Source organism: Paroedura picta, chromosome 1 (genome assembly GCF_049243985.1).
Source record: "Paroedura picta isolate Pp20150507F chromosome 1, Ppicta_v3.0, whole genome shotgun sequence".
In the NCBI taxonomy this organism is placed as follows: Eukaryota; Metazoa; Chordata; class Lepidosauria; order Squamata; family Gekkonidae; genus Paroedura; species Paroedura picta.
The window spans coordinates 37,374,016-37,398,827 of NC_135369.1; the positions used below are offsets into that span (position 1 = coordinate 37,374,016).

The 24,812-nt window shown below is 43.7% G+C and overlaps 1 protein-coding gene across 5 annotated transcripts in view; it reads right to left on the minus strand.

Annotated features, from left to right (window-relative positions):
* The window catches only part of SPTBN1 (spectrin beta, non-erythrocytic 1), a 212,672-nt gene that overhangs the window by 34,279 nt on the left and 153,581 nt on the right, over positions 1-24,812 (minus strand). For all 5 annotated transcript variants that reach the window (XR_013230365.1, XM_077334177.1, XM_077334207.1 and 2 more), the window contains 11 exons: positions 20,359-20,661; positions 19,376-19,529; positions 16,980-17,850; positions 16,732-16,869; positions 13,657-14,413; positions 12,364-12,566; positions 8,922-9,012; positions 3,533-3,679; positions 2,645-2,908; positions 1,122-1,346; positions 696-785 (listed from right to left, as the gene is read on the minus strand). Coding sequence is in view for 4 of the 5 variants with exons in the window: in XM_077334177.1 (XP_077190292.1) it covers positions 696-785; positions 1,122-1,346; positions 2,645-2,908; positions 3,533-3,679; positions 8,922-9,012; positions 12,364-12,566; positions 13,657-14,413; positions 16,732-16,869; positions 16,980-17,850; positions 19,376-19,529; positions 20,359-20,661 (3,243 nt within the window). In the remaining variant the exon portion in view is untranslated. The remainder of the gene's footprint in view (positions 1-695; positions 786-1,121; positions 1,347-2,644; positions 2,909-3,532; positions 3,680-8,921; positions 9,013-12,363; positions 12,567-13,656; positions 14,414-16,731; positions 16,870-16,979; positions 17,851-19,375; positions 19,530-20,358; positions 20,662-24,812) is intronic.

Consider the following 24,812-nt stretch of genomic DNA (forward strand, 5'->3'; position numbering starts at 1 on the left):
AAGGACTCAGTGTTAGAGAGAGGCATCTAACAATGCCATCCTTAGCAGGCTTCCTCCAAATAATACTCAGGTCTGTTCAATGGAGCTTACTCCCAGGAAAGTGTTGTTTGGGATAAAAGTGATGGTTCAACTTGCGCTTTATCATAAACTTCTTGCTTGAAATCTTGGTTTTATATTAAGTTATGTTTTAGTGTTTTAATGTAATTTAAGCTGTATTTTTAAATTGTGTTGTTAGCTGCCCTGAGACCGCAGGTGAAGGGTGGGGTATAAATGTAATAAATAAAATTAAAAATAAATAAATAAAAATGTCTTTGTTCCCCAGGACAATAGGCATAACTTTACCATATATGATCAAAGTTGTTTTAGAGTTTATATAATGGCTATAGTTTAACTTGATGTGATTTTATTGATGGAATCTTCCCTAGGTTACATGAGATAGGGCAAAAAAAATTATTAAGAGTAGGAGTAGGAGTAGTAGTAATAGTAGTAGAAGTACCACCACCACCATACATTCAGATCTCAGAGGTCACCAGAAATTGTTGGAATATGATTAAAGGTACATTTGTATTTTGTGTTTGCTTTGTGTAACTGTAGTTCAATCTATTACCAGAAATGTGCTGCAGGGATGACCCTTGATTCTTTGCCTTCTTGTGCATCACAGATTAATAAGGATCAAAGCAATATTATCCACTTACTTGATTTTTCTTAATTAACAACTGAACAGTCTGCAGGTTGTGTCCATGATCTGTGGATGTAGCAATTGGCATCCTCTCTCCAACCCACAACTAGAAATAAAAATTACAAAAGCAAAATGAAACTGTGTTTAAGAAATGAGGCACAGCAAAAATTGAGAGATTCAATGACAGCATCATGGGTTGGATCCAGTCAGCTTTTTCTATCAATCTTGTCACATTCCCCTCCTTAATCCAGCCCTTCTCTCACCCAGCTTTATAGGGATCAATCTTTAGCAAAGGCTTTTGAGAAGTCAAAGGAGACCCCCTCCTTCTTTTTCAATCTGCAGAACAGCCATTTAGATTCAACTCAATGTGCTAGAGGTCCTGAGAAGAAGAATCTGCAAAGTAGGTGGGGGCATTTCCTTTTAGAGCTACTTTGAAACTCACAATTTCATCCTCCACATCCCTATTGAACTGATGAATCTCCTTGGAAGCTAACAGGTGGGACTTCCTGTCATTCAGGGGTGCCAGCAGCTCCACAAACTTCTTCTCCACAATTATGCGCTGGCCATCAACTTCATCGGTACTCTTGCCCTCTTGACTCAGTGCCTGGGCTTGACTCTGAAGCTCCTCCACCTCCTTCCTCCGAACAGCCATTTGGTTCTCAAGCATCTAAAATGGTGAGGAGGGGAAAAACAAGAACACACTCAAACAATCCTCTTCAAAAGTACCACTGGATGAGGAAAGAGAGCAAAGATCAATGAACAAGGAGGTTCAACCTTTCTGTGACATCTAGTTTTCTACTATCCATAAACTTCAAAAGATTGTCTTGATGATTTGCTGTACTGTTATATTCAAATGCTGTACTGTTTAACTAATACAGAACAATACATTGCAAAAGTTGAATAGCTGAACATAAAGAGTGCAGCAAAGTATAGAGGAAGATGGCTCAACTCCTGTTTTTAAATCACAGGTGAAAAGTCTTTTATTCAGACTGGCTTCTGATGGTGGTTGAGTCTGAGAGGCAATATGAGCCTGGAGCAGCTCCCAGTGCTTACTGCTGCTGAGCCTGGAGTGGCTGTCACAGCCGTGCCTGGAGAAGCTCCTGGCATCCACCACCACCTCCTCAGCAGGGCCTACAGCAGCTCTCAAATGGCCCCCAGGCTCCACCAAATGTAATTTAAACACACCCTATGTAGTTTTAAAAACATTTCAGATTTTTCTGCACACTCGGGGAGTCCCATAAGTGTGCAGGAAAAAAATCTCTTTAGCCTCCATGTAGCTCTCCTTGGATTGCAGCTCCATGTGGCTAATAGTATATAGATCAAATTAAGTAGGTTACAAATTGACACTATGAACTCTAGTAGTCATGGGAGATTAACGCATTAGTACAGTGGTATGGGGAAGGATTGCTATTTGCAAGAGGAAGGAGCACATCATAAGATAAAATGTATAGTTTGTTCACTACAAAAATGAGCTTTGGAAGTTCTTGGGCCTCCATGCTGAATCCTCCACTCTTACATAGCTATGGTCCTGAAAGTCTGATGCATCATAGCCTGCTATGTCATTCAACTTAGACAAAAGAAACCAGAATTAAACTAAGGTTTGCTCTTCACGTGGAAACACTATCAAATAGTTAGAGGGAATACTTTTGTTCTGATTTTTCAGAGACATGATCCAGCAAGATTCTACATGTAAAAAAAGGTGGTCACTGAATTTGCTTTAATATTGGGATTCTGTGTTTACTCTTGACATAGTTTCCCAAACTATATAGTTGCAGTCATTGTTTAAGACCATATATGGGGTTTGAAATTCTCTGGTTAAGGCTTCATAGAATAAATCAATAAAAACATTTTAATATCATGGAGTTAGCATTTGATATAAGCTGAATGTCATATGCCTGGGAAAGCAATCACCTGTATATCCACAATCCTATCCCCAAACTGGAATTCCTGGTCCAATCATTTTACCTGTTGTTTCTTCAACAAAATATTGACACTGGTGAGATCTTTGCCATAGTCATCTGACTGTATCTGGGTTTCCAAGCTATGCAGCCATTTATCCAAGTCGGCACAGCTCTGGGTGAACAGCTCAGCCTTGTTGGCATCAAAAAGCCGCTGAGCTTTGGTCTGGGTGGTGCTTTCAAGCTCCTCCCACATTTGGTGCAGGCCTGTTAGCTTTTCTTTCACCACGGCTTCCGTTTCAGGTTTCTCGGCAATAAGTTGCATCCCTTCCTGTAAACAGATTGAAAATGCCCGTCAAGAGAATATAGGTTTTCTGGAGTATATCTGTCTGGACATTAGAACTGAGCATTTCTGAAGGAAACAGTATAAAATGGAAGTTAAAAAAAACCCAATCCCCAAATGAAATTTGGAACAGGAGCTCTGCACCTCACAGGTCACATTCACCTCACAGGTCACCCCCAGAACATAGAACTGGCTATGTCAGCCTCACTTCTCTACACAGGAATGCCCTTTTTCTGTCCCACACCACTACCACCCCACCAAATCTAAAGCAGATTTCTAGCCCTTGATTCCCAGGTACAACAAGAGAATCATAAAAGTTAACTCAAAGGAAGTAAGAATCGATGAGATGAAGATTGCAGAACACTTTGTAGATGCACACAGGCTACTTACAAACATTACCCTCTATGTACATTAGAAGAGAACTCATTTGGTACATAAAACTAGTGTCAACCCATAAGAACTGGCAAACAAGACATCTCTCAATCTTGTTTCAAAGCCAAATTCTCCAAAATGGCCCCCTTAGGAAGAGAAACAAACTGTTCCAAGTCCAACAGTGGCAGATCCTAACCTATGTCTGCGTCCCCATCATGTCCTCCATCCCATTCCACTTACATTTTCAATTTTGTCAAGCCATTCTTTGTTGGACCCCAGTTCAGCCATGAATGCTTGATGTTTCAGCCATTTGCTATGCAGGTTTCTGGCTTCATCATAAGACATGTCCTGTGCCGTAAGCATCTTCTCATTAACCCACAAAGACAGCTGAAAAACAAGGAGGAAGTTGTTGGCCTCGTGCAGCTGTTGCAGTTATTTTTTTAAAAACTGAGTGTGGAATTCTTATGCAGGGATATTAAGAGGTAAAAGATGAGATCAAAGTGAGAGCATCTCAGTCCCCCTTCACAACTAGATTTTAGTGCTGCAGAGCAGGGTCATTAAAGTGCTGAACAGAGGCAGGGTGAGAGGCTGTTCGATGGGAGTTGGGGATGGGAAAGTGTGCATGTTCCCTAAGCCATTTCACTTCAAACAAGGCTTATTTCCAGGATTGGAGCCCAGCAACAATGAAAAGTAAGTCAGGGATCTGAATTTGACTCCCCAGTTCTCCACACGCAGCCAGCTGGGTGACCTTGGGCGAGTTGCAGCTCTCTTAGGGATGCTCTCACAGAGCAGAGTTCTCTCAGCCCACCTACCTTACACAGTGTGTCTGTTGTGGGGAGAGGAAAGGTATTTGTAAGACATTTGGGACTCCTCTGGGTAATGAAAAGCAACTCTTCTTCTCTTCAGGGTCCCCCCACATTTACCCATCCATCCCAGAAGCAGGGCAGGAAGAGGTGGGGGAAAGTTCAAACGAGTCCCACCAAACAGCTGTGACCATTATTTCCCAGGAATGTTCTAGCATCTGAGGCCAGGTCAACCTCAACAGCTGTCAGCCAGTGACTTCAGTTCCTTTAAATTGGAAAGGGCCACTATTTTCTATGGGGACAGAACTCCAATTTGCCCAATTATTTATGTATTAACCCCTGTGCTATGTACTATAGATAACTGAGTGATCTAAGCTTTGCCCAAAGGACTTCTAGTCTGAGGATGGGTGCTAAAAAAATCTTACCAACATCCAACCTCTTGTGACTGAGGGTGAAATAATTCAGTCTCCCCTTCCTTAAAAAAAATTTTAAGGTTAAGGAAACAAGATATTACATTTATAGAAGCCCTCCAGAAGCTGCCTGTGTTGCACCTTTTCAGCCAACTTTTTGAGAAAAAATCACAGAAAGAGAGCAGAGTTTCATTATTTGCAAGAGCCACCCTCCTACAGATAAAAGCTCAGCCAGACAAAGGGAATAGAGGAGAACAGGACAACTTGGCCAGTCACCCCTATTTTTGGCCAACAAAGGCCACTTTTCATTCATGAACATTTTGAAAGGTCACTTCATAAAAGGCGTGTTAAAAGCGGCAATAAAGGGGAAATATGTAATTGCAGGAATTAGAAGAATCTGCCTTTCAGAGGAACCGAACAAAGAAGTTGTTCATGGACTGAGGGAAGGTTCTTGCCAGGGCTTCAGCCCTACAGTGACAGCACCATCTTCCCCTTGGTGACACATTATCCTGACCCACGGAGGAATGAGTTCTCTGGCTCCCATAATGCAGGATGATTGCAGCAGGGTGGGAGGAAACGGTTAATTCTGAGATCAGAAGAATCCTCATGGTGGCCTATCACAGTAGGAAGGGAAGGGCAGCCATATGCAACTATTCCATCTATTGGTTCTCTGCCTATTGCATTTTTATCTCATTTGTCTCCAAGGTATTCAGTGTTCTCCCTTTCTCCATTTTATCTTTACATCAACCCTGTGAAAGAGGCTGGGGTAAGATTGAGGATTCTCCCAAGGCCACTTAGAAAGTTTTATGGCAGAATGGGAATCTGAACCCAAATCTTCCAATCTGACACTCTAACAACTATCGAAGTGATTTTTATTTCTATGCAGAAAAACAGCCAGAGGCAAAACAACTTATTTTGGGAGTCAAACATTATCATAGGACACATTCAGCAATAGGTACCACAACTACTGTTTTTGCATGCTTAATATTTGTTGTGGATTTAAATGCCGTATTGCAAAAGACGTGAGGTGTGTTTGGTCAATACTTTTAGATGACAAGCACATACAGTACAATGTCTCTGGCTAGCTGCAAAGCAATACATTATTAATTGTCACAGGAGCCACCTCATATAAATTCAGGAAATAGACAAATTAGGAAATTGGAAATGTGGTTTAAAATCCACAGATTAAACTTCCCTTTTGATCTTGGTGATTTAATTCATTGCTTTGATCAATAGTTAAAATGTGGGGATTTAAACCACTCTGCTTTGAGATGTTTCGAACCGAATTTTAAAGTGAGGAAAGGATACGTTGTTCTTTGCTATCGTGACATACACAATGGCTGTTCTTCAGCACTGAACTACTGAATTATTAACCACCCCTGCTAGTAAAGTGTAATAATGACATTATTGATTAAGCACCTGCAGGAAAACTAGGTGCCAGAGGAAATGATAATGACACAGCACTGTTCGAAAGGCTTATGAGCTGATAAATACACACTGAAACAAACAAGTCCCATTTCCGCCGTGTGGTCAGCAAGCCATTCATCCCTGTTGGCTACCTGCTAAAACTGGGAACTGGCTAATTCTTGGCATCCTGGTGTTCGCAGAATGAAGTCAAGTGTATGGAGAAAATTACAGAGGCCAGATCTTAGCATAAGTCTGATTTATCCAGAAGTCTGGCCATTTTCCTCTTCCTTTCTAAGCGTTGCAAATATGTTGGCTATTGATCTCAAAGTTCACTTGACACTTAGCCATACACATGGGACAAAGCAGAGAGGGAACATCAGAAGGAGAAGGGACTATGGAAACAAGGATGGAAACTTTGCTCATATTTGGAGGGAAACAGACCTGGAAGTATCACTGTCAACCAGGTGCTCCTAAAATGCGTAATCTTTAAGCCTTTTTAAATAAAATAGGTAGATAAAGACTTGCAAAATTATGCTGCCAAGATATGAAACTCAGGAACTAGTAGATGCTTTCTGGTCTTAGTGCAATGTTACCTGCTTTATTCACTTCTCAATTATTTAGCAGCGATTCAAAGAGTAGCTTAAATCCCCAGCTAAGTCTGAATAAATATGTATTTTGGAAGGTATCTTCTTGGGTCTAGGCTTGGTGTCCCAGAAACCTCACTAGTTTCTGCAGGCTTTTCACCAAACCTTACCTGTGCCCTCAGAGTTATCCAGCAGCAACTTCACAACTATTTTATTTGTTTAAAGTTAAAATACGAGGGAGATGAGTGAAAAGAGGAATCAGGGTTGGACTTGACATTTCAGAGTTTTAACTTTCCCCCTCCACAATCTCCAGGGAAGTGGAGCCAGAAACAATGGGCCTGGTTATGTTTTGCTTGGCTCAAAAAAGTCTCTTATTCACTCTGCAGTGTACAATGAAGGAAATATTAGACCTGAATGCAAAGAAAGATCAGTGAGCACATGAGATTGGTAAGCACGAGGCAGCAAGAAGGCAGGACCCTCTGGACTTTGCTGTATGAAATAAATCCTTTCTAAGTATGTTTTTCCATGGAGGGACAAAAACGCCATTCCATTAACCTTCTCTTATTACCAGTATCAGATCCAGAAGGGTCTTTTGACCATCTGCCATCTATTGTTTATAAAACTGAATAAACTTTGCCAACTATATCCCCCTCCCAGAGTACTCAGTGATGTATCAGCATAGGCCTGGTGGGCAAGGAGGTGGTGTCGCCTGTAGCCTATTAGGATTCTGTTCCCCTGGCTCAATGCCCTGTCCAGGACTCTGCTGGATTTGAGAGTATGCATCTAATGCTGGAACTCTGAGACTAGCAGGAGGCGGATCAGTAGACGGTGAGGAGACTATGTGGGTAAGCAGTCCTCTTTTATCCCTGCAAACCCACATGAGGCTGCCCTTCCAGGACACATGGCTCGTGCATGCAGTGCAGTGAACCCCTCCTCGTGCCCCAGGAGCATGCCCACTACAGTTCCTTTGTTGCTGGGCTCCCCCACTCCCACAATGGCCACCGCTGAGGAGCCTTGGCAGCAGTTCTGCTGCTCTACTGCCAAGCCCACTGCCCAACTGTCTCCCTGCCTGAGCTGGTCTTGGAGGTAGCACTGAAAACCCCTGGGTGGGTATGCTGATGCTACTCTGAGGGGAGCCACCCAGGATTTAATGGTCTCCATGACAACCATAGGCATGTATCTAGTATAAACAAGCTTCATACAGGCCCATTATGCATGGAGGGGACGGTCCGCATTCGGGGTGGAATGGCGTCGCCTAAAATCACTGATAACACACGGTGCCGGCTGCAACCGGCCTCAGATTCGGTGCAGGCCACCGAAAAAGCCTACTTAGCGAAACGTGGAAGAAAGCGGAGCTTCCGGGCGACCGGGGCGCAACCAGAAGTGGCGCCGGAGTACACGGGTTGCTTCGCTTCTTCCCCCTCCGCGTTTTCCATGTGACCCAAAATCGCCGTTTCGGCGGCTGTGCATAATAGGCCACACTGTGCAAGTCACGCTCTTGACCTGGCATTCTGCTATGCACAAGAACTGAAGGTCATCTAAAGGTGGGGGCATTGAAGATGGGTCCCCTTATCACTGACAGATTGCTACTTGCTGAGATTTAGATTTACAAGACTTAGCAGGGCTAGGGGATCAGTTCAGATGATCCATCCATGTAGCCTGATGGATCCAACTGGTTTTCATTAGGAGATTCTCCTGTAGATTCCCTGGTTGACCTCTGGAATTGAAACAATCAATGCTTGGCACCCTCTCTCGGGTCTAACAGCTCAGGCCACCCTTTGATTTAATAAGAGGTTGTAATTGAAAAGATAATGGAAACAAAAGAGAAACAGTGGCGAAAGCTCCAGCTGGTGAGCCAGCTGTTTTCCATCCTGGAAGGGACAGATCTTGCCACTGTGATGAATGCCCTGGTAACATCTACTTCAATGTGCTCTGCATGGGACTGCCCCTGAAAGCTATCTGAAAGCCACAGCTGGTATAGAATGATGCAGTCGGAATGCTGACTAGAGTGAGATACTGAGACCATATCAGTTGTTCCATCTATATTGGCTCCCAAGTTGCTTCCAGACCCAACTCGTGATGATACCTACACAACTTGCATACCTTAAGGATCACTTCTCTCACATGAACCTACCCATCCACTCAGGTGATCTTTGGAAGACCTGCTTTGGATGCCTGTAGCCTCTGAGGCTAGACAGACGGCAACCCAAGAAAAGACGCTCCTGGTTGTGATACCAATCCCACCTCAAGGAGATTTGTTTGTCTTCCTCTATCATTGTCTTCCACCAGCAGGCAAGAATATTTTTGTTTTGTTTGGCAACCTCCAAGTAACTGTTATTGGCCCTCAGTGTCAATAAGTAAGTTATTTTGGGCAAGAAGAAGGTATGGGCCCTTTTCTCTAAAGACTTTAAAAAAAAAAGCTTACCTCCTGGCAATCCTGAAGAAACTTCTGAAGATCTCTGTTGTCTTTTAATCTCATCAAAAGCTCACTAGCTGCCTCACGATTCTTCTTATGCCTATTTAAAAGGAAACAAACAAGATTTCTTTAAAAACATGGGAAATCTGAGTACAGTATAGTTTTTATTATCATTTGAATAGAAATTCTATTGCGCTGCAGTGTATATATCTCTCAATCTCTGGAGTCTAAAATGTCCTCTAATTAGGGACAGAACTCCTTGATATGAAGGTCCCCAAGCTCCCATTTCACAACAAAATGAACAAAACAGTATGGGGACTGGCAGATCAATTTACCAGATGAAGGTGGGGACTCAGCAGAGAAAAAAGATCTAAAGGTACTGAACCTCCACCTGCCAGCAAAAAGCTAATGCACCCATCCTTCTATGTAGCCAATAGTAACAGAATTCTCCATATGAGGAAGACAAAGTGGAAAATCAACAAGTTTCCCCTGGCTCTATTTGGAACTGTGAGAAGTTTCACAAAGCAGTCACTTTGCAAAAGCAGTTACAACCCTCTTTTCTTTTGCACATTCATAGGGCAGTCTGTATCATTTAGAGCCAAAGCCCACCCAGCAAGTGAGGATCTGAAACAAATTCTCTCTGGTCTAAACTCTATCTGTTAAACCACACCAGTCCTCAAATTCCAGAAATAAATTAAGAGGTATGTGTCTTGGCAGCTCTCCTCACGTTTTCAGTTTAAGTTGGAAGATAGTATTAGATATTAAAACCATGCTGGTTACAGACAGTGGTAATTTCATTTCCTGCGCATCATTTGTGCAGTATTAGGTTTGGCCAAAGACACTATTCCCTAAGCCCACGAGCATTTCCTTGCCATAGAACAGAACAAAGTTGGCCAATTTTTTTTTTTAAGAAACCACATGAAAGTTAAAACTGCTTTGACAGGACTTTAACCTATACATGATTCTATTTCATAGGACTAGGCTTTTCCCACACAACACATGTTTCCTCAAGCCTAGGCTATAACGCAGCATCATTCTAGCCAGCTTTCACCAAGGCATGCTCCAGTGGCTTCTATGTTCATAAGTAAAGTAATGAAGACAACTGTGCAGATACTTACACCTCAGTGATTCCAGCAACAGGAAAGGGATTTCCCCCTTCTCTTTCCTAACTCTAAGTACTATTTCTTGGAAAAGTTGCATGGAAAGCAAAGATGACTCAAATAAAACTGATAGTGCTGTTTTAGAATGAGATGACTCATTCTATTCCTGGTCATGATCGCCACTACAGCTTTCATCTTTATCACAGGGTTGTTGGGAGGGTAAACAAATGAGAACCAAGCACTTTACGTATGAGACTGGCCAAGCGTACCGCCGGAAGTCCATAGCAGCCTAAACACACACACAAGCACATACACTGCTGCAGACTGAAGTGCCATCATGAATCCATCAGCCTGCTGGGTCTCTTTCATGGGCTCATTTGGCAGGGGCTACAACCAGGCTGAATGGGTGTGCATGCCCCTTGCAGCTAACTGCTGAAGTCTAGACAGGCTTGGTAGATAGTCAGTGATATGTTGGGTACACATTATGAGATGGTGCTGATAGTGGCTGTCATCACCTTACCTCACAACAAACAGCCCTGGAGCAGTCTAGGCACTGGGAAGGTCTGCTGACCTTGCCGAGCCTTATGAGCCCTGAAGTTGAGTTGAATTGCTAGTTTTGGAGCCAAAGTTTTCTGGAAGCAGCCAAGAATTCTACTAAGAGGCAGCACTGAACACCAAGTCAGGAGACTTAAAATTGGCTGGATTCAATGCAATCTGAGATTTCTCTCTTGATACCTTTCTGAGCACTGAAATATTGACCTGGCAACTGCTTTGATTTGGGGTCCTCTGTAAAGCATTCTGAATCTGTTGTGCATTAAAGAATATTATTAATGTTTTAGATATATATTTGATTTGATTTATCTTTTAAAGGTATACTCTGCCTTCCCTCCATCTCTAGGCAACTTCTAACACCAAAATTTAAAGACACAACTATCTAAATAGGCTACACAGCAATGCAAAATACTAAGCTGTCCTTACACAAACAGGCCATAAATGTTGAACAAAAATTGCCCTATGAAATAGGACTCTTTTACAATCCCTCCTCAAAGTTCACTGCTTTGGGGCTTGGCATCTATCCTCTGGCAAGATGTGAGGCAATGCAAGAAAAAAATCCAATGTGCTTTAGAAGAAGAGTTGGTTTTTATATGCCGCTTTTCTCTACCCAAAGGAGTCTCAAAGTGGCTTACATTCGCCTTCCCTTTCCTCTCCTCACAAAAGACACCCTGTAAGGTAGGTGAGGCTGTGAGAGTCCTGATATTACTGCTCAGTCAGAACAGCTATGCATTTATCATGATGTGTGCATTAGCAAAAGTAACAGAATGCCCAGGAGATCTGAGTAGATACATTGATTCATAGCAGAAGAAGGAGTCCTTCAGGTTGTGAAGATCTTAAGCAGCAAGAAATGGCACCTAAATTTGAACCAAGAAGCATATAGGAAGCCTATGCAGTTGTCTGAAAACAGGTGTAATATGTTCACATTATTCATCTCCATCAGTAAGCAACCTACAGGGAAGTCCAAGATAGAGCACAATGCAATAATCCAGTCCACTCACAAGTAAGCACAATCAAATTGACCCTAATGTACAGCAAAGAAATGTCCAGGGCCAAATGGTTGAACAAGACACAGTAAACACAAGGTTGACACTGAAAATGGCACTCACATTTTGATTCCTTTACCTCACATAAAAGGTAAAGGTAAAGGTATCCCCTGTGCAAGCACCGGGTCATGTCCGACCCTTGGGGTGACGCCCTCTAGCGTTTTCATGGCAGACTCAATACGGGGTGGTTTGCCAGTGCCTTCCCCAATCATTACCATTTACACCCCCAGCAGCAAGCTGGGTACTCATTTTACCGGCCTCAGAAGGATGGAAGGCTGAGTCAACCTTGAGCTGGCTGCTGGGACTGAACTCCCAGCCTCATGGGCAGACAGCTTCAGACAGCATTTCTGCTGCCTTACCACCCTGCGCCACAAGAGGCTCTCACATAAGAACTAGCAAAACTTAACTCAGGTTGCTACAAGATATCCTTCATTTATCCTCCTCATTTTATGAAGGGGAAAAATAAAACATAAAGATACAGTGGGAAAAACAGCCAGTGAACTTATCTTCATGTTCAGTTTGGCCCTCAGTTATTCCACTATCTTTCCTTTCGCAGCAGAAGGCTCAATCGATCCTGCTATGTAAACATAATTTCTGGTGTTCTAGACCTGAAGCTTTTGCTTGCCCCCCCCCCCAGCCATTCAGGGTAGTGTCGTATTTAATTTTGCACCGTACAAATTATGTGCCATATGTATTACAGCAGACTGCAGGCCTGGTGCCCCAGACTCCCTAAATGCTCTTAGCAAGTTGTACCTGTCATCAATGGAATCCACTTTCTCTTGGATCCTGTCAGAGTTAATGTTCCCATCACTAACCAGTCGCCTCCCAGTCTCCACCACAGCATTAATCTTTTCCTCATTGGCATCCATCGTGGTCATGAAATCCTCCTGCTTTTTTATCGCAGCTTCTGCCCCTTCCAAAGTGGTGGGCATTTCAGTATGTGCCAAAACATATTCCTATAGTTTAAAAGAAAAGCAAGAAAGACTTAAAAATACTATGCATATGAACATATTTAAAGGACTGGATGAACAGCCTATCTAGCCCAATGTCCGGAAAAAATGCCTTGGTATCAATTTGGTACAGAAAACTGTGACAACTTATAGCTCACCACTATCTGCACAAGATGTGCATGTGCTCCCTGAATTAATGTAATGTTACCAGTTACAAATACAGATGGAGGACTGATGCACAACCCTTTTTGTGCCATGATAATGCAGTGAAGCCACTACAAGATGATTGCATGGATAATACAGTCCATTTCTTGAAGTTCTTAGACATGCTTCCAAACATCAGACATGGCAGCAGCAAGGGCATCACTGTCCTGGGAAGCCTTTCAAAGCTGAGGACAGCCAGCAGGGATTGCCATATTCGTAAGATCCATTGGCACCTTTTCAAGCCCATCCATCAGATCAGTGTATCAACTTTGGGAGGCTTCACTGAGTAAGTCCTTTGTGAGAAGCAGACAACTAAGGGCAGAATGACAGAATCACATCATAGGTAGGCTGATCACAACACCATAGCCCAGGATTCCAATTTAGTTTGCCAGTAGAAAAAAAATGCACATGCTGTTATGGAAAAGATAATTTCCACTGTGTAGTGCTCAATCTGGGGCCTCAACCACTCTCAGCCAGATGGCTTTAAGAGATGCTATGAATAGAAAGCTCAAAAGCTGTCTCACCAGGCCTATGGTTGAGGCGTGAGGACTACCATCAGCATCTCCTGGTTCCCCCACCAGAACCCACCCATTTACATTGACTATAACTTGCCAGTCCTCATCCCCTAGTAATTGGAGATGTTTCAACTGGAACTGGCGCCATTTATTTTTAAATGTAATCTTATTTTAAATGTTACATTATTTATACTATCTGCGTTATGTGTTTTAACCTTTGTGAGCCACCCTGACTCACATGGAAGGGTGGCATATAAATGAAATCAATCAATTGATCAATCAATCAATAAGGCAAAACCAAGTTAATTTGTCCTGCACCTTATTGTTCCTTAATGGACTGTCTGTAATCTTTGTTGCCTGGTATGCTGCCCGCTCACCTGGTTGTTAAGGAAGGCCTCTGCTTGCTTTGTGTCTCTGAGGAAGAGCTGATAGGCATGGGACTGGGAGAGGAGATTCTGCCGATTTTCCCACATTTTGTGAAGTTCGTTCCATCCGGTGTCCAAGGCCTGCAGCCGCTGGTGTAAGAACATGTACTGCGCATCTGTCTGCCCTTGTGTCACCATCTCACCCATATCCCTCATCTTCTGATAGTCTTCTTCATAGTTGTCGATTTCATTCTTAATGTTCTCATGCTGTGTGAGCAACTTCTCGGCCTCTGCCAACGTGTTTGGCATGTCTTCCGAGGCAATGGCCGTCTGGGTTCGGGACAGCCAGGACTGGAAGTCATCCAGGTCACGCAAGAACTGCTGCAGCTTGCTCGCCTCTCCAAGAGACTCTTCGCGGTTCTTCAAGGTTGTCTTCATTTCTTCCCAGACGTCATTGATTTCAGCGAGCCTGGAGAGGATGGCCCGAGCTTGATCGGGATGCTCTGATTCTAACTTCTCTGCCTCTTTCTGGAGGTCGCTTAACTTAGCCTCAATGGCTACCAAGTCGCGTTCCATTCCTGTCAGCTTTCTCTGAAGGGCCATGACACCAGCCAGGTCATTGCCAAGTTCTTGAGTGGATTCAATGACTTTAGTCTTCTCCCTGATCCATGATTTGGTTTCATTACATTCAAGATGGTAGTTCTGGATACTGAGGGCTGAGATGAGAGCATCTTTCTTCCTATCCACCAGTTCTCTGAACTGGCTCCACCTAGAACAAACAACCAGAAAGGAAAAATTAGGGAAACATCTAAGACATTCATCAATGCCCTCTTTCTAGTTTTTGAAATTTGCTTAATGGATATTTTTAAAAACAATTTTCCAGCAAGTGGTTTTAGGGGATCCATTACTTTTCACCCCTTTTAGGCCTGCTTCTCTTCCTCTCTCATTTAGAGGGAATGATTTTGTATTGCATATGAACAATTACTTCCAACTGCATTATGTGAGGTTCCCAAAAAACAAATGGCAGAGGAGTGCTCTGATTTATGATGGAAATCGAGTTGTTATGAAAGATGATGAAATATAGCTACTAAAATGTCTGAATGAAGGAAACTGCTAGCAATTAATGCCATATTCCTAGGATGATTTTAGGAACTTAGGCAGTTGGTGAGTGGATGGGCAGGAAGGGATGTGCCAGCGTTTGTCTCTTATTGCCCTTCCTTGCATACCCAGGGAATTGCTGATTGCTACTATGGGATGGTAAACTCAACAATGGCCACAGGATTGGAAAAGGTCAGTTTACATTCCAATCCCAAAGAAGGGCAATGCCAAAGAATGTTCAAACTACCGCACCATTGCACTAATTTCTCATGCTAGCAAAGTTATGCTCAAAATCCTACAAGCTAGGCTCCAGCAATATGTGGACCGAGAACTTCCAGAAGTACAGGCAGGATTTCGAAGAGGCAGAGGAACTAGAGATCAAATTGCCAACATACGCTGGATCATGGAGAAAGCTAGGGAGTACCAGAAGAACGTCTACTTCTGCTTCATTGACTATGCTAAAGCCTTTGATTGTGTGGAGCACAACAAATTGTGGCAAGTTCTTAAAGAGATGGGAATACCAGAGCATCTTATTTGTCTCTTGAGAAATTTATATGCAGGTCAAGAAGCAACAGTGAGAACTGAACATGGAATCACTGACTGGTTCAAAATTGAGAAAGGAGTTCGGCAAGGCTGTATACTGTCGCCTTGCCTATTTAACTTGTATGCAGAGCACATCATGAGAAATGCGGGATTAGAGGAGTCACAAATTGGGATCAAGATTGCAGGGAGAAATATCAACAACCTCAGATATGCAGATGATACCACTCTAATGGCAGAAAGTGAAGAGGAACTAAAGAGCCTGTTGATGCGGGTGAAGGAGGAGAGTGCAAAAGTTGGCTTGAAACTCAACATCAAGAAAACAAAGATCATGGCATCCGGCCCTCTCAATTCCTGGCAAATAGAAGGGGAAGAAATTGAGATAGTGACAGATTTTATTTTCCTAGGCTCCAAGATCACTGCAGATGGGGACTGCAGCAAAGAAATTAAAAGACGCTTGCTCCTGGGGAGGAAAGCTATGGCAAATCTAGACAGCATCCTAAAAAGCAGAGACATTACCCTGCCAACAAAAGTGCGTTTAGTCAAGGCTATGGTCTTCCCAGTTGCAATGTATGGCTGCGAAAGTTGGACCATAAGGAAGGCCGAGCGTCAAAGAATTGAGGCTTTTGAACTCTGGTGCTGGAGAAGACTCTTGCGAGTCCCTTGGACTGCAAGGCGAACAAACCGGTCAGTCCTCGAGGAGATCAGCCCTGACTGCTCTTTAGAAGGCCAGATCCTGAAGATGAAACTCAAATATTTTGGCCACCTCATGAAATGGAAGGACTCCCTGGAGAAGAGCCTAATGCTGGGAGAGATCGAGGGCAAAAGAAGAAGGGGACGACAGAGAATGAGGTGGATGGATGGAGTCACTGAAGCAGTAGGTGCAAACTTAAATGGACTCCGGGGAATGGTAGAGGACAGGAAGGCCTGGAGGATCATTGTCCATGGGGTCGCGATGGGTCGGACACGACTTCGCACATAACAACAACAACAACAACTATGGGATGGTATGTGAATTGCCTCCAGGACAGGCTGGATTCTGGAGATTTTTGGTGTAAGGGGATCATTTGGGCATGAAATTGGGGCCACTGTGGGTGGGCAGATAGCTGTGAGTTTCTGCATTGTGCAGGGAGTTGGACTAGATGACCTTGGAGACCCCTTCCAACTCTATGATTCCATGATCCTCTTGCTTTCAGCATTTTGCCTGTCAACCTTAAAGAATGTGAATCTAAGGAAGCAGGTGCAGTTGGGAGCCCATTCTTATCCTATAAGAGGAAATCTGGAAAGGACTGCATTCAATAAACCCAGTGAAGCAAACACAGCAGGATGCACAGGGTAACAAACTTCATTAGATTCATATGGAAATGCATCTAATAGTGCCCATACAGAAGATGAGGATGCATGTAAGCGGCAATGGTTAGTCAATAATTTGAATATAACCGAACCCACCTTGTGTTGAGCTTATCTTGCTGTGCCTTGATCTCTTTCTCACTTGGATGACCACTGTGCATCAATTGCCTAGCAACTTGGTTAACCACAGCGACACGGGAGGCCTGATTGTTCATCTCTGGCTCTAAACTTTCAAACCTAGACAGTAAAAGGAGAAAAGGAGCACGGCAGTGTTAGAGGAAAGCACACAGCTAGACGTCACTAAGAACTGAAGACCCAGAAAGGCAAGCCTCTCCGCTGAGTCTCACCTGTGCTGGATAACTTCCAGATCTTCCAGTTTTTCAGGAATCACCATGGTGTTCAGCCATTTTTCCTTTTCATCAATCCAAAGCTCGCACGCATCTGCTTCACTGAACATTTTGTACAGAGCCAAGGTGTCTTGCAGGGCCTGCTTGCGAAGCCTTGTAAGTTCAGCAACCTCTTTATACCTTTCCTCTATTCCAGACAATCTGCTCTGAACATCTGCAGACTCCGCATGTTCCTGCGGCAAACCACCGGCTTGTTCATGCAACGAATCAATGGTTGACCTGTAGTTTGCAATCTCTTCAGCGACATCTTTATGTTTCTTAACCAACGACTGGGTAGAATATTCATCATGGCCAACATCACTGCTAGAGACGATCTTGAGGATGTCCAACATCCATGTGTCAATGTCATCTGCATCGGCTTGGAACTGGTGAAGAAGGGATGCTTCCTCCAGCCGCTTCTTCCTGATAGCTGAGAGCTGCTCCAAGTTAGCCCACTGATTTTGGATATCATTAATCCTCTCTCTGATCTTCTCAGACCCAAAGTGATCCTCAGCAATCATATCTTCCCCTTCTTTGACTGCCTGCTGGAAATGGCTGCTCCGACCACTCATCTCATCTTCAAAGGCCTTGTGCTTGCTAAGGAGCCTGACCACGCTAGTTAAGTCTTTTCCATAATCATCCGATGACAAAATTTGTTCCTTTTCCCTTATCCATCCTTCCTCTTCAGCCATTTCCCAGAAGAACTTCCAAAGGCGCCGGGACTCTTCCAGGCGAGCACGACGTTCAGCTGCTAATTGACAAAGCTCCTGGTAACAGAACTCCATATGGGCCACACGGTCTCTGATAACCTGTGGGTCACAGGGCTTATAACCTAGAGACAGGCAAACAGACCGACAGAAGGAAAGGGGGAATTACAATGCACATTATATCAAATTATCTCCTGTGAATGAACCTGAGAGAACCCTGATTTCTTAGTATTGGTTAATTAACTCCACAAACCAATTGTCTTCAACTTAACTGATCCAGTCTTCTGAGATATCTTACTAAGGCATGCCAGGGCAGCCCTCTGCTGAAACCCCACTCAGCAATTTTCTGTCAGCATTTACACAGAGAAACACAAACAGGTTCTCCCACCCATATGACACTGTATTTGAAATCAGGTACAAAACACAGACCAGGGGACTCTGCTCTGCAGACAGGTGATTTTTAAACAATTCCCCTCCCCCATATGCTACTATCCTCTGTCTTGAAACAAGACCCCCCATAAGCACTGGGGAATTCTGAAGGAGCCAAATGGAGGGCAGGGGATATGTATGTTGCATACAACAGGAAGTTTCTAAATATGTGCCTCACAGCATGTTTCCCAATTTAACTGGTATCCTGTGCTATATGAGATACGAGGTAATGGGCATGCCAGCCAGGAATTCATGGAAGAAGGAAGGGATATGGGGAAAGTTTATAAAATAAGCCTTCTAATTGGTAATAGGAAATGCTGGGGATGAAGGAGAAAAAACAGTAGTAACTCTCAGGCCAATAAACAACAACACCAAGAGATCAAAGCTGTGTAGGTCTAATTCGGAATGACAGAACTGAATCAGATATATACTGTTACAACCCAGTTCAGTTCCTGTTGAGATCAGCAGAAAGAAAATCTTGTAGCTTCACCAGGGTTTGTAATTGGGTCGGCTTTAATATCAGTCATATAAATGTCCTACTGAGTAGAGTGCGTATGCAACAGCAGATATTAAGTCACATACACACAACTTTGGATACATCTGGCCTCCAAACTCAGAAGATAATATTTGAACAGGTACTGCAAACAAACACTGCCTTACATATGTGCCTGTTCTGTGTAGTCCTCACCTTTGAAGTCAGAGAATAAGGGCTATATAGAGGGCTACTGGTACTAGGATTTACAAGTGATGGGGTTGAATCCATACTGGATGTTTCTGAGGGCTCAAGAATTTCCACCCATAAAGCATGAACTCTTCCTGCTTTCTCCTTTCCACAGCAACCCCAACCAACTCAAGAAATCCTGTCTTTGGGGTGAGACAACCCACAAAAATCTTTGGGGGTTTTGGGGGTTTATTTCTGCCTGCTGAAGAAGAGGGAGGTAGGAAAATCATGGTCTTTAGACAGAAATACTTGTGCCTATGGGAATGTTAGTCTGAATCCAACCCCAATTCTTGTGGGCTGGACATGTCTGACCTAGGTATTAGCCTATTGCCATTGTGTGTGTTAAAGTCTACACAGTGGGAAGTTACTGTGAATAGGGCATTTGACCATGGTTTCTGCAAGTATTTCGCAAACATCTGGCCAAAGGTGATGTCCCTTCAAAGATCAAATACCCAAGTAATTCCTAATTAGAGTTGTTGCGTTTATTTTTTTTATCATACCTTCTCCATCAGTGGCAAATTTCTGAGCTGATGCATTGACTCCTCGCACTCTCTCAGCCTGAACAGCAATATCAGCCTCAACAAGTGCGTGTTTCTGCAATAGGTCTTCTACCCCCAGGAGATGTTTGCCATAGTCTTGAGACAGCAGCAACACCTGTTTGCATACAACCATCCAGTCAAAGAAATAAAATACATTCCTGTGGAAAGTCTATTTTTTTGTGGCTGATACACAAAAATCTGTTTGGCCTTTTACCTCCTTGGCTTTCATATCCGTCAACAACACTTAGTAATGCCCCATTAAGCATGAAACACGTATGAGAATAAAGTCTAATGTATTTCAGCCAAGCTTTATTCTCTACATGCAGACAGCCTTGTTGCTTGAAGGACCATAGGTGTATTTGGTACTCAGGTATGAATGACCCAGCACAAAAAATGAAACCAACCTCAATGAAATGGGCACCAACTCCATTTTTACAAAGCATGCACTGATGACAACGTGACAGGATGGAAAATCCAAATTGCTTGGGTGGGGTGCATGCTTGTTTGTGCTAAAGACGATCAGCACCTGCAAACCCTAGGGACATATGAAGCCCTTTCAGAAGCACCAGCTGCCCCTCCCACCCAAGTTGCCAGCTGAGATTAAAAAGCACAGCATGGAAGGAAGAGTGGGTGTAGTAACAGGACTTGTGAGTGGCCCTTTTTAGGTAGTCCTGACCCACCACCCTCCTTCTCTCCCAGTCTCAAAGCAGCCATTCCTTAAAATTAGTGGCTTCTCTCCTATGCATCCCTGGCATTTGCTCGAACACTACATTCCATTGGAATAATTCAAATGAAGGTGCATTTATCTTTGTTGGCCAAACAGAATGAGGTCTAACCATAGACCCTGTGGATCCTTTGTGTAAAATTACATTTAGATGCCTTTTATGCTGAATAATGGCCTAATAAACTTTTCTACACCCCCTCATTTCCACCTCTGTGCTCACCTTCATTTCATCCATCCAGTCCATTATGTAGAGCATTTCCTGGAATATCTTCTGCAGACCAAGGTTCATCTCCAGTCGTTGCCTGCGAGCCCTGAGCAGCTCCAGGAGGTATTCCCATAGGCGGATGACATTATCTTTCCTTGCAGTGATGCGTTTGATATCATGATAGTTCTCAGCCTCAAGCTCCTTGGCGACGGCAACCACTGCCTGGACTCGTTCTTCATAGGCTGCAATGTCTGTCTCAATGGCTTCATGCTTCTTAGTGGCAGCCTCCACAGCCGGAAGGTCAAATCCAAAGTTATCCTGTCAAGAGAGTACAGTCTAACTCAGGGGGCACCTTCGGAATTCTGATACAATGGTGAGCCCAGCCACAAAAATGGACAATTCAATGGACCCAGTGGAAAGATGCCAGGGGTGACCAAACTGAGGCTCTCCAGATGTTCATGGACTACAATTTGCATGCTGGAAGGGGCTCATAGTAATTGTAGTCCATGGACATCTGGAGAGCCACAATTTAGTCACCCCTGGTTTATGCAGTTATCACCCCCAAAGCGCACCAGTAAACAGTAGTACCTTCCCTGCCAATTTGTCCTTTTGGTTGGCCAGCTGCTTTTCCTGGTTAGGCTAGCTGTTTTGACTCGTTGTGTTACCCCTCTGTCCTTTTAAAATTATTGTTAGTTGCTAAAGACTGCAGAATTCTACAATTATGGCTCACTGCGGGGCTAAGGGAATATTGCTTTAGAAAGTTTTGTTGAGGTTCTTCAAACCACCCTTACACTGGTCCTATTCTGTTCATCGGTAAATAATTTTGTGAGTTTATGGACCATTCATGAATGCTGTACATTGTCCTTGTTCACATAAAGAATACATGAAATGAGCGGATGTACACCCCACAGGTGCCTCTTCTGGCCAGCAGAGTCAGGGCTTGAAGGGCTGCCATCTCCCTCACCACTACTTCAGTTCACGCACCCACTCAACTGCTCCTCACAAAGGGCTTGTCCAGCTGCCAGCTCCCCTGCTGCCACCTCACCTTGCCCACCTGCACTGCACACATAATTATAAAGGCCTGACTGCTTGATTTGGGTCTTCTGACTGGCCATAATGATCCATTCAGCGCAAGTGCAACCTATTACATGATTCTTTTTTTAAAATTGAATCACAATCCAGCCCGCCCCAAATGTCAAGGTGGTTGCAGCACTGCAAAAAGTCACAGACATTTCAGACTGCCAAGAAAAATGAAATAAAACTGTTTCAGTAGAAAGATCAGGAGAAAACAGGTTTCAGAAAGGGGAGGAGGCATAGAAAACCTGGGACAACAAGGGATTGCTAACAAAACTGTCTGGAAACAAGAAAAAGAACTGACTGAGAGGCTGATTCTGTGAAGGCAAAGGGGTGGCAGGTTACAGTAGATGAGCAATTGGGATGTGAGTGTCCTGCATAGTGCAGGGGGCTGGACTAGATGACCCATGAGGTCCCTTCCAACTCTATGATTCTATGATTCTAACTAGTAATAAAGGGCAATGAAACTGGACAACCCCCAAAAGAGCCTGTGTGTGTGAGGTTATTAATGTAAGACCTGTACAGACTGAACTACAGATAACCTTATCCATCAGGTTGGAATCCAAAGCTCCCTCATCTGCATACACATCCTCTTTCTCAGTCTTGCAGTGCAAGGTGTACAGACTGAAATTGTGAAGTCACTTAACCCATACCCTCAGAAAGGTGATGCTTATTCATTGTTCACAGTTAACTGTGATGAACTTGTCAAATTGATCATTATGGGAACTATTTTGCAGAAGTTGCCTTGTTAACTGGTCACAGTAAACAGGGGAGGCCATTTTGCCATTGCTGAACTAAAATTTATGAGCAAATTTGATTGTATTAAATTCAGACTTAATTTAGACTATGCTTTAGATTTTCTACCGTATCCATAAATGAGCACAGTGTAGATAGAAAGACAGAATTATCAACTATCATTGCTGCAGTGAATGCATCACTCTGGACTAGTCTTGTATACAAGACGTCATATAGAAATGTCACAGATTTACTGAACCTCATACATTTTAAAGCTTTGTTGTCCATTTTCATTTTTTTCTATGTACACATGGGTTGGATTATGCCTAAAATTTTCACATGTGATTTTTTGCAAGTCTTTCCTCCCCACCAAAGTTGTTTCTAAGAGACTCCTATCCCCCAGGAGCAGCATTTTGAGGGTCTTTTCAGGCTGTAACAGTAAAAGGGGAAATAGTCCTTCCCTGGATGGAAATCCTTCCATCTGTAGATACAGTAGGCAGGATCCAAACCCGATCACCAAACAAGGTCAAACAACTCTTCTTTAGAATACGGGAAGGAAAGTCTACGAGGTAGATAGGGCCGCATTTCAGGTGCCTGATTAAGTGTAGTGCAGAGGCTTAAGCCATAATAAACCTGTTAAGACTTTGAGGTGCCCCAAAAACTCTTTGTAATTTTGAAATGAGACACAAAGCCAACACACCTGTTATCATTACCTTCAGTGAGTCAGATTTCCCCAAGGGCACTTCCCTAGCATGCATACAATTGCATCAAGCCCCAGCCCTGGCAGCTAACGTTAAGATCAGCGCCTATCAGCTAATCTGCCTGGCACAGTATCGAGCTATTAAACTGACTTTGTTTTTGTTGAGCTCCTGACCATCTCCCCAAGGATAACTTTAGTATGGCAGAAGATGGGATGAGACAGAGTGGTTCTGTATTTTAATATCCCAAAATGCAGCCACTGATCAGTTCTTGCTTGCCTGCAGCAGAGCGAGAAGACAACTCTGTGATTCTGGAAGGTTCCCTGAATGACTGCCTTCATACAAGAAGCCACGGTGCATTAAGAATTCTGCATAGAGGCCTTAAGGATGAAGCATAGGAAGGCATTAATCTATGGGGTGGCATTTACTCCAGAGAAGGGCCAACTGGTAAACCAAAGCTTAGTTAGCCTCCACTAGCATTGCTTCACCTTCTAGTCACTGCTTGAAGGATAGCTTGGAAGCTACTCAGATGTGATGCAGCCTAGAAGCATAAAGGTGAAACGGCTGGATTGCCATCTAATCTAATAACTTGCTTTGAGGCAGGACAGTTCATCCACCACAGTGGACCCTGTAGCATCAAATGGAAAGTAGGAAAAACTTAATCACACAAACAAGTTGGACCACAGCCTCTGACCCAGTTCTCCAAGGGCCAAATTGCATTTTATGCATAGCTGTTTTTGTCAATTTTTTTTAAAATGAAGAGCAGGTGTGGCTTCAGTTTGAGCTGAATTAGTGGGGAAGAGAGAGGGAAGAAAGGGCTAACTGCCTTCCTCAGCTAACCATTTGTTTATTCAGAACTGTCCCATTACCTGCTGTCGTCCTTGAGAACAAAAAAATACAGGAATTTCACATAGGGTGAGAAAGGCATTATGAGTAAGGTAAAGGTAAAGGTAAAGGTATCCCCTGTGCAAGCACCGAGTCATGTCTGACCCTTGGGGTGACGCCCTCTGGCGTTTTCATGGCAGACTCAATATGGGGTGGTTTGCCAGTGCCTTCCCCTGTCATTACCGTTTACCCCCCAGCAAGCTGGGTGCTCATTTTACCGACCTCGGAAGGATGGAAGGCTGAGTCAACCTTGAGCCGGCTGCTGGGATTGAACTCCCAGCCTCACGGGCAAAGCTTTCCGACGGCTGCCTTACCACTCTGCGCCACAAGAGGCTCAGCATTATGAGTAGTAGAAGTAATTTTGAGCAGACAAAATCACTTCTTAACCATTAACATTTCCCTCCTCCATTGTTTCACTCTTCTCCCTACTTTGTTCAGCCTGAAGTCAGGGTTGCTCTGCACTCAAAAACACATCTGAGAAAAGAGCCAAACATCAAAGATAAAACACATATTTTGCTTTTATGATAGATGCAAGCTGAATTCCGAGAATAATTCCATCCTGCCCACAGATTAGATCACAGAGGCACAATGTGGTTCAGTTGAAAGTGACCTTAAAGGACATCTGTTCCAACCCTCCTACTTAGTGCAGGAACACTTAACTGGAGCATCTCCAACCGACAGCCACCCAGCCCCTGCTTGAAGACCTCCTGTGGCCATCACCTCCTATGGTAGTCTGTGCCACTGTGGAACTACTCTTCCCCATCAGGCAGTCTTCATAGGGCTCAAGTCCATGAGAGCCTACATCTATCAACTTACTGATACCAGAGGAAGTGGGGCAACAAAACACAGGGAGGCTAAGGAAAGCAAGGTTGTTAGAACAAGCCTAGCAGGCCATGTAGGAGATATCAGGGTGGAAATATCACATGTTGTATAGATTCCACAGCCTGAATAGCTCACACTAGCCTTGAGCTTGTCAGAGCTCAGAAGCTAAGCAGAGCCATCCATGGTCAGTACTTGGATGGGAGACCACCAAGGAAGACCACAGTTGCTATGCAGAGGCAGGCAGGGGAAAACCAT